Source organism: Theobroma umbraticum, unplaced genomic scaffold (genome assembly GCF_002168275.2).
Source record: "Theobroma umbraticum cultivar Fairchild unplaced genomic scaffold, ASM216827v3 scaffold_67.0, whole genome shotgun sequence".
NCBI classification, from domain to species: Eukaryota; Viridiplantae; Streptophyta; class Magnoliopsida; order Malvales; family Malvaceae; genus Theobroma; species Theobroma umbraticum.
In genome coordinates, this window is record NW_018397262.1 from 5,365,387 (window position 1) to 5,375,319 (window position 9,933).

The 9,933-nt window shown below is 32.5% G+C and overlaps 2 protein-coding genes across 4 annotated transcripts; both read left to right on the plus strand.

Moving 5' to 3' along the window:
* The first annotated feature begins 4,110 nt into the window (after positions 1-4,110).
* On the plus strand, positions 4,111-8,980 carry LOC110419044 (3-hydroxyacyl-CoA dehydrogenase family protein). 3 transcript variants are annotated; one of them, XR_002445438.2, is made up of 6 exons: positions 4,111-4,342; positions 5,912-6,133; positions 6,310-6,422; positions 6,788-7,502; positions 7,643-7,736; positions 8,508-8,980. XR_002445438.2 is itself a non-coding variant. In XM_021431918.2 (4 exons), the coding sequence occupies exons 1-4, from the start codon at positions 4,157-4,159 to the stop codon at positions 7,155-7,157; spliced, it is 891 nt and encodes a 296-aa protein (XP_021287593.1). In that variant the 5' UTR covers positions 4,111-4,156; the 3' UTR covers positions 7,158-7,618. The 3 variants fall into 3 exon arrangements, 1 of the variants encoding a protein (XP_021287593.1); XR_016351410.1 differs by having other exon boundaries at positions 8,715-8,980; XM_021431918.2 differs by lacking the exons at positions 7,643-7,736; positions 8,508-8,980 and having other exon boundaries at positions 6,788-7,618.
* Positions 8,981-9,046: 66 nt separating this feature from the next.
* LOC149527007 (uncharacterized) lies at positions 9,047-9,509 on the plus strand. Its single transcript, XM_089784083.1, has one exon. The coding sequence runs from the start codon at positions 9,047-9,049 to the stop codon at positions 9,167-9,169; it is 123 nt and encodes a 40-aa protein (XP_089640209.1). The 3' UTR covers positions 9,170-9,509.
* The last annotated feature ends 424 nt before the right edge of the window (positions 9,510-9,933 follow it).

Genomic DNA, 9,933 nt, shown 5'->3' on the forward strand with positions numbered 1-9,933 from the left:
TCTTATCTTATTTCCTTTAATTTGATCAAAGACTAATCCCCTTTAACCTTTTTTTAAAGATGGATTTGATAGGGGATGAAAGTAGGTATAAATAACATGGTTTGGGTTAAGGAAGGTATCAAACAAAAAAGCAGGTATGATTGATGGACTAAGGTCAACATATTGTGACAACTTTTCAGCATAAAAGAAAGAAATGGTAAATATGGTAAAAAGAGGGGCATACCCCATAATGCTACTTTGGCAGCTCTTTGTTGCCTTTCACGAATGACTCATAATTAGGCTTCTTAGATAAGCATAATAGATAAGAAGAAACCAAGATTTTCTTCTTGTTTTTTCCCCCACCCCATTGATGGCATTAACCACAACAAAGCACAGCAATGATAGCCATTTGATGGATTTTTTTAATTTTTTTTCTGCTTTTTATGGCGTTGACATTTTGATTTTTTTTCCACCAAGGTGTTGATTGTTAGATAGAATAAATAGGTAAAAAAATTCAAAATATTAATGCTTAGACCAACTTTAGCAATATTGAATAATGTTTGGAGAACAACCCATTAAATGCAATTATTAGATTTTAATAGTTGTTGGGTGCATGACAGAAAATGGGTTATTAAATTCTTTAGCTATTAGCCATAAATTGACTTTGTTTTTGTGACCCATGATTTTCCATTTCCAAATCTGGGCCTATTGATGTTGGGGTCTGGATATTGAGCTTACCCAAAACCACTTTTTTCAATTCAACTCAGGGTCTGCGTATTAATGGGCTGAATGGTGAAAGCTTGGATATCATGATTAATGAGGGATTGGTACCAAGGCAAAATGTACCTGAGGTTCCGGGTTGGGCCAAGATTCAACCCGGTCACGATGCTATTGAATTAATACAAACTCGAATATATACATATATAACTTGATCCGAACTAGTCGGGTCAAGTCGATTTTCGTATTTACTTGATCCAAGTTGCAACTCTAATTGAGAAAGCATAATGTACCAAGGAGTACTAAGTTGATATGGGATTCAGCTTGGTGACCATGTTTGAATTAATACAGATCCGAAAACAAAAGGACCCGATTCAACTTGCTAGTCAGGTCAAGACGATATCTGTGTTTTCTTGACCTAAGATGTTACCATAATTGATAAAATGCAATGGGTTATTGTGGATGGGGTTTGGTTAGAATTTAAAGTGAATTGATAAAATTGATTTTAAAATATGTTTTTAACAAATGTTTTTTTAAAGATTTATTTCACTTCATCATTTGATATGTAAAAGAGAATGATGTGAATAGTTTTAGAAACACATTAAAGTTATTGTCTAATTTTATCTTATATTTTACGAAAGTAGTTCATTAGATACACGTGTTTGTAAAGTTGTTTTAGTTTTAAAGTCTACTTTTGTAGCATGTAAATTGCAAATAATTTGGAAAACGATGAAAATTCAAGTGTTTATGTTTAGTTTTTGAATTTTATTCAGAATATAATATTTTTTTTGTCTTAATTTTTCTACTTTTATCTTGTTTTGTTTTTTGTGTTAAAATGGTTGGCAGCAAGTTTTTCAGTTTAAGGATATAACTCTCTTGTCAAGGCATCTCTATGTTTTAAAGTTTTCTACATATTGCGAGACAGTCTTTGAATGAATGTATTGTTTTAACAATTATTTTATGAAAAGATAACTATTCATATAAAAAGATAGAACTTTTGAGTTATAATATGAAAAATTAACTTTTCATATCTAAACTTTTGAACTGTCATGTTTTTTAATTATCTCATAACTTTTAGATTTAGAAGTATTTTTTCAACATATCGCATTACTAAGAGATATAACTATTCACATAAAAATCTATTTACTATCTAATTGTTGCATTATGTGATATAACCTTTCTATTAATGTGACTTTCGAATAGTCATAACTTTACATATAGAAAAACATAAATTTTTGTTTACAATTGTTCATATGAAGAGATGTATTTGAGAAATATCAACGTAACGTATCCAAAGAGTACTAGGCTTTCAAGAGGGTTTGCCAAACATCTTAATGAAACTAAGGGGTACATAAGATATGGCATAAATGGTGTTCAAAAGAGGTTAGGCAAACACCTTTGTCAAAATAAAAGATATTTCTAAGATACATTTACTTGTTACATAGAGATGTTTTTCCAATTTTTTCATCTAAAGTATAGGTAGGCATATGGCATTCTTTTCTTAAGGGATGATTATTTCTATTTAAACCACCAAGCTAATAACAAAGAAATAAAAAGGGAAAAAGGAAAGGATTTAACATTGAAATGGTTCAATGCTTTTTTATTTTCAAAGGATAATACAAATTTGGAAAGCAAACATTACGATCTGTTTGGTATTAAGGAAGTTAAGCACCTTATAAAGATTTTAATTGGATATAATCACTTTACCATGTTTGATGTGGTACTTTATAATGTAATTGAGAGATCAAAAGGGTATGTGATTCCCTAGACGAAAAGTGATTCCTTCGATGGAAAGTGACTTTTCAATGGAAGATGGCAAGTCAAGAGATTCAGTTGGACATATATACCCCTTTAAGTTAAATATTTAATAAAAATAAATATTTAATAATTTTATATATTTTGATATTTAAATAATTAATATTAAAATATTATGTTATTTTTATCATATTATTATTTATTATTTTAAGGGTAAAGTTAAAAAGTTAAAATTTTATAGTAAAAAAATATAAATTTATTCAACTTTATATTTTTATACATAAATATAATTTTGTAAATTTACACTATATTCTCAATAGAGTACTTTCAAACCAAATTCTACAATTCTTCGGTAATTACATTCCTTACAATAATCACTTTCTTTTATTATATCAAATGCTGTAAAATTATTTTTTCAGTAATTACATTCCCAGCAATCACATACCTAATAATTACATTACAAGTAATCGCACTCTTAGTAACATACTAAAAGCTAGGGGTGAGCAAATTGGTGAATTGAGTAGTTTGGTTCATCATACTTACGGACCACACGAATCAAATATTTTTAAAAAATCAATCAAATCTAACCAAACATAAAAAAAGACCAAACCGACCAAACATAGAATTAGTTTGGTCAGTTTAGTTTTGGACCAATGAATTAAAATTTTATTATTTTTTTTAAAAATTATAATATTAAAACTTATAAACTTCATCTATAATTATAAAATATATAAATGATATATAAATTAAATATGTGGATATGTATATAATAGTACTTTATTATATATAATATTGCTTTATTATATATATAAAATTAATGACACAAATTATATGTTAAAATATTTTAATTTTTATATCAAAGTTTATGTAAATAATAACTAATTATAAATAATATGTTATAAAAATTAAGGTGATAATTAATAAGGTTATCGAGTATAATCATATAAATAGAGTTTATTACAAATTATAGTGATACTTATATATAAATTAAATATATATAGTATTCATATAATTATATATATTCATAATTTTTTATATTATGAACCATTACCAAGGTGTAATAATTACAACATATTAATAATTAGGATATTTACTCTCATATAATATAACATTAACATATAAGTTATATCATTTAAAATATATAGCTTGCAATTTCATATTAATACAGATTTGTAAATAAATATATAGAAGATTAAATTGCTATGATTATGATTTGTATATATACATATAACAAACTAATATAATTTAATTATATTATTAATTAATTTTACCATAAATTCTTCTTAATATATAAAAAAATTATATCTATTAATATATATAAAAAATATAAAAAAATTAATTTAATTTTTTGAATGGATGATTTAAAGATTTAAGATTGAGAACCCATATCAAAATTAATTAAATCCAATATTTTAGAATAATTGATTCAAGAAATCAATTAGATCAAATCATTTTACTTAAAATGCATTTGAGTTAAATAGATAATTGGTTTACCAAAGGTAACTTACTTTTCTTAAAAAAAAAAAAAAAAGTAAATTAAGTTGGAGAGATAAGGATAATCTTAATTTTAGTCTATTTCTCCCAAATCCCTATATCTCTATCACTCGCCTAACAGGCGAGTGGAGCCCACTACCAGGCTACTACTAGTGCTATCTTCTTTTCCTTTCTTGAAGTGGATTTTGGCAGTTGACTGGAGAGGAAAAAAATGGCTGAGACAAACTGTTTAGCGGTGGTGGGAAGTGGCCAAATGGGTTCAGGCATAGCTCAGCTTGGTGCCATGAATGGTCTCCACGTTTGGCTCCTTGATACTGACCCTGTTGCGCTTTCCAGAGCCTCCAAAGTCATCTCTTCTTCCCTTCAACGCTTTGTTTCCAAAGGTCAACTCTCCCAGGTAAACTTGGTTTTCCATCTTTGATGATGATTCTTTTGTGTTTCTTTTGGGTTTTGTTAACTTTTATTTTGATGGGGGTGGAAGTCTTGAGCAGGTGATTCTTTCCAGTTAAGCAATTAGCCTTCTGACAGTTGGCTGGACTACTCTGTATGTATGTGTTGATGAGTTGAATTTTCCTTCTTTTCTTCTTTTTGTATTTAGTTTTATATTGAAATTCTACATAGGAGAAAAAAGGTGATCAAAATGAATAAAGATGGTGCTAGTGATGAACAGTTGTTTTTAAAGGGCTTCTTTTGAATGAAAAGATTCTTTTGTTTTTTGGGTGTGAATCTGATTGAAATTTAGATTGGGTGTGAGTTCAAACAGATTCAAGTTAGCAATCCAGATAAAAGCTTGATCTTAAATAGAGGTTCGATCCAAGTTGATAACTTTAGTGCTGCTTTAGCTTTTGAGCTGAAGAGAGAAGAATTTCTGGCTTGATTGTTTGTGTCTAAGATTCTAGATTTTTCATACTTAATTCAGCATTAATTTCTTACACTTGTTCAAGGGTGGAAAAATCAAGTACTTGATGGAAGAACTTGGTGGATGAAATTATTGATGAGAAGGCAACTATATGCTCTTTATAGATATTGTATTGGTGATTGCTTTTGATTCTGTGACTGGTATTAATTGAGGTTGTGGGAGGTTATAAATGCTAGAGAAAATTATGGGAAACAAAGGAATATAAAATAAAATAAGTAAAAACAGTAAGAAGTTTGAGGCATGGTATCATTATCCTTAAAGGATAATTTCCGTCCTTTCGGAGTACAAAATTCAGTGCAAAAGTTACTGTAGCATTTTCTTCATAGCTTGCACAAACCATTAAGGCATGCATAAAACATTTTTGGAACATTTTGATCAGAAAGCATTAACGTAGCCAATCTCATAAGAGACGTTGGTTTTCTGTAGCATGGATTGGGCTGAGGTTGCAATGTGAAACATGTTAATTGTATTTTAATCAGTAATATGTTTGAAACATTTTAATAACATTATAATCTGAAAGAAATACTGTTAACGTACCACAGAGAAGAGGTCATTGGTTTTCCATAACATGGGTTGGGCTGAGGTATTAACTTTAAGGTTGCACTGTGAAAAGACTCCTTGAAAAATTTCTCCAATAAGCCTGTCCTTCCTCTTTCCAATCGCATGAACCAAAGTAAGTTGAGAGGGAAGTCCCTTTTTTCAGCCCATCCCTTTTTTCTCTTTAATTTATATGAAGGAAGGGTGTAATTAGATGTCTTAGATATTTGGCTAAGTAGGCATAGTAAGTGATGAAGCCTTGAAGAGCAACACTAATGAATGTTCTTGACTAAATAGTGCAATCTTAAGTAGCATAACACATTTTATGTCAAATGGTATTGGATAGATTAGGTCTAACTTCTTTTTTTCATGGTTATTACTCTTTTCCTGATATAACTGACAACAGAAAATTGTGGTACACACTGACAGAGAAGAAGGGGAAAAAGGCATAATAGCAAATTTCTTGTCTGCCGGTATCAGTTTTTAGTATTTCATTTTTTGACTTGACAGGCTGCTAGTACTGATGCTTTAAGACATCTGCAATTTACTTCAAATTTGGAAGAACTGCGATCAGCAGATTTTATTATTGAAGCAATTATAGAATCTGAAGATGTGAAGAAAACGTTGTTTCTTGAACTAGATAAGATTGCAAAGAGTTCTGCCATTTTAGCATCAAATACAAGTTCCATCTCCATTACTCGATTAGCATCTACAACCAGCAGACCGCACCAGGTTATGCTCAGTGCATCTTTCTAGTTTTACCCTGGAGCCATGTTCAGAATATTTGATACAATTGACAATCACTTGCAAAATCACATCGCAGCTTCTTTCTGACCTTGCATGAATTGTCTCTACCAATTTCAAGGTGTCAGGGCTCTGATTAGGTTGAAGCAACATGTTTTTGGCAGGTGATTGGGATGCATTTTATGAATCCTCCTCCTATAATGAAGTTGGTTGAGATTGTGCGAGGTGCAGACACATCAGATGAGACATTTCATGCAACAAAAGCCTTGGCAGAGAGGTAATGTTATTTGCGTGTAAAAAACATAATTAACTTCATTTCCCCCAGTGATAGTTTCTCCATTCAAGTGTGTTTGGCTATATCCATCTGGTCAAATTGATTACAATTCTTGGCTTTCGCATGATTGATCAAGCTAAAACATTCTCCAAATCTCTAAATGTGGAAGGGGAAAATGGAAATTGGGGGTGGGGCGGGGGAAATGGATTCATATCACCAACAATTGTACAGTTGTGAAGTCTTCTGCGTTCTTGAAAGTTACACATCTGAGGATTTGATGTGGATCCCTTGTGGTGACCTGCTGGCTACTGCATGAATGGTCACCACATTATTTTTATAGCCATTTTAACTCAACTATGAATTTGCAGGTTTGGTAAGACAATAATATGCTCTCAGGACTATTCTGGCTTTATTGTGAACCGGATCCTGATGCCAATGATAAATGAAGCATTTTTCACACTCTATACTGGGGTGGCAACCAAGGAAGATATTGATACAGGAATGAAGTTGGGAACAAACCATCCAATGGGTCCCTTGGAGCTTGCAGATTTCATAGGATTGGACGTGTGTTTATCCATAATGAAAGTTCTATATACTGGTCTAGGTGACAGTAAATATGCCCCTTGTCCCCTTCTTGTGCAGTATGTTGATGCAGGTCGCCTTGGGAGAAAACGTGGTATTGGGGTGTATGACTACCGTAAGCTGCCTGAACCTATAAAACCATCTCCTCGACTCTGAACATTTATTATTTCCTGAATAATGAATAACAAAAATAGTGCCTAAAGCTCATAAGTCGTATCTTTGAGTTCAAATGTGGCAATACAGAGTCCTGCAATCAAGTGTTGTATAAGTATGTACCTTCATCCGTGACTTCACAACCACAATATTGACACATCAATATTGCACCCTAGATTACTGAGATGAGGTTACCAGTTACCATTTTCATTTATTCCCTTTATCTCTTAGTACAATATTGTTGGGGAACGAGATGGGGATTCTTCAGTTGGGAAGCATGTGCTTTGGAAAAATAACATGGGGGGTGGGGTACAGGTGCAATGAAGGGCAAACATGCCCAAATTCCAGGTAAGAAAGTTCCATAACAAAAATGTTAAATTCCCTTGTCAGCTACATTTGCCATTTTTTGTTCGTATCTTTTAAGGAATTCATATCTAATACAATGCCTAACTATTTTTCTCTCATGACTATGGGTACATGGATATGAGTTCGAATGCAACTAGTTCATTCAAATAATGGTAGCAATTGGGATTACTCTCAGATCACTAGTGGCTGCTGCTCTGTTTGGGCAAGCATTAATTGGTAATCGCCTCATTGATTTTATTCCCCATGTCTGTTAAATTGACAAAAGACTGGTTGTACTATAATTTACCGCTGTGAAATGAAGTGATGTCAAGTTATATTGCTAGAACTAGTCAAACTAACTAGTATCATTGATGCTGTGAACCTTGTGAACGTTTATGTTGGGATTTGAGGATAGATCAAAGTGCTCTATTATCTCTAAAATATTCTATTCTTGCATATAAGGAGGTGAATGTGACATTATATGGGTACATGGATATGAGTTTGCTGGGCAGATGGTTGATATTGATATTGATGAGTGAACATGTCCCCTAGCTTAGATGAGGATCCGAAAAGATTCAAATCTTGAATACACTACAGAAACCTGACAAGTGAATATTTTTAAACCATATACAATTATCTTCCATAATACTTAATTAGCTCCAAAAATAGTATTCTTTCTTCAAGTTGGTTGCATGTGCGGTAGATTGGCAATTTGCCAAACTTTATCCAAAAGGCGATACAGCTGTCAGAGGTTAATAGAGTCAATTGCAATAAATAAAGAATGCAAATTGGATTTCAATTCTTGACAAACATCATTATTGGGATAGACTACGCCATAATATTCTTCAAAAAGACGTAGCTTTGTGGTACACTTTTTGTTTTTAGAGGGAATTCAATCACCTCAATTATAAATTGTGTCTTCTATTATACTTTCATATGGAATGGTTAGGAATTAAGACTATGCAGTGAAATGATAGAACTCATACTCATTACCATTTTCTATGGCAGGTTGTATAAAATGAGGGAATCCCTTTTCATGCTTTTTAACAACAGAGATATTGGGTAGTACTTTTATTGGCTAATGTTGTTATTGACAAGTTTCTCAATTTCAACCTCATGGTAATAATTTAAACGTATGCAGCATATTGCTTGCCAGCTTAGGAATCTTTAGTGTGACGCAAGGAAATTAAAAGGAGGCCCTCCTTTTTGTAACAGATCATGGCCAAGCTTGACCCACAGGATAGGAGCCTTGTTAGGAGTATGAACTTCAATGTTGATCATGGGGTAGACCCACAACCCTGGGCCACCTTTCATACCCCTAACCCTAAAGTTGGAATTATTAGGCAGCATCTTCTTTATTGAAAGTGATTGAAGTGGAATCCAATGGGGTAATTGCAAAATGTTGGAAAATATGAACAACATTATAAGTCAGGAAACAAGATAGAAAAAGCTTAAACTTTCTTTCATCTCTCTTTACATAAGATTTTTAGGGCATTTGGAAACCAAGCAAAGCCCCAAAAAAAAAAAAAAGGGAAAAAAGCCAAGCCATGAAGTTCTTGTTTCAGTGTCCTTGCTGCTCTTGTTTCTGCTTCATGAAGCCCAAGAAAGGGAAACCAAAGGTGAAGGATGCCAAGGAAGAGAAAGCAGGGAAGGAAGTGAAGGCAGAGTGAAAATGCAAACTGCAATTTGGCTGAAACGATATATACTCCATTTTCTTTCTTCTATTCCTACCTGCTGCTCAAGTAATTGTATGTAACTTCCTTCATTTATCTGAGTTTACATGGGAATGCTGCCTTCTCCACCCTTATAGTATTGCCTTGTACTGAAATAAGAAAATGGTATTTTACTGCCATGTATGTCCTGCAAATGTTGCTTGATCAGTAGCATACTTACGGCTCTGCTTTCTTCTAATTTTATGGGATATCGTTAGAAACAGCAGATCTGCTTGTATAGCTACATTTTCCTGAGAAATAAATGATAAAATTCATGGGGGTCTACTTCACTATCCAAGTTTTGCAGTTTTCATGTTCTACCCTTTACATTTTAGCATCATAATCTGGCAATTTGATTGGTATTTTGTTGAAATATAGGATCGAATTCACCTGCTACGAAGTTTCTGGCCTGCACTCAAGAATCAAAGCATCCATTAACTTTGAGTTCAGTGCTATGACGTTGTGGGCTTTTCTTGTAAAGCTTTAGTTTCAGTTAAAAACAGGCTCTTACGTGAGGAGAAATGTGACACGCAAACACCAACAGAAACAGAAACAAAAGCATGTGAAAAAAGGGGCAAAGGATTAATGTAAGAAATTAAACTCTGACCCACACGGCCACACATTATTGCTTTGTCCGTCTGTAACCATGTTCTCATCTGGAAAAATCAGTCTGACTTTTGAGGCTGTTCATGCACCTGAATGCCGGTCATACTGCAAAAAAA

Bases quoted from the DNA above. Each gene is read 5' to 3' on its own strand.
- LOC110419044 (XM_021431918.2), top strand. From the start codon at position 4,157: ATGGCTGAGACAAACTGTTTAGCGGTGGTGGGAAGTGGCCAAATGGGT. The intron at 4,343-5,911 runs GTAAACTTGGTT...TTGACTTGACAG, and splicing joins CCAAAGGTCAACTCTCCCAG to GCTGCTAGTACTGATGCTTT. The intron at 6,134-6,309 runs GTTATGCTCAGT...TGTTTTTGGCAG, and splicing joins CAACCAGCAGACCGCACCAG to GTGATTGGGATGCATTTTAT.
- LOC149527007 (XM_089784083.1), top strand. From the start codon at position 9,047: ATGAAGTTCTTGTTTCAGTGTCCTTGCTGCTCTTGTTTCTGCTTCATG.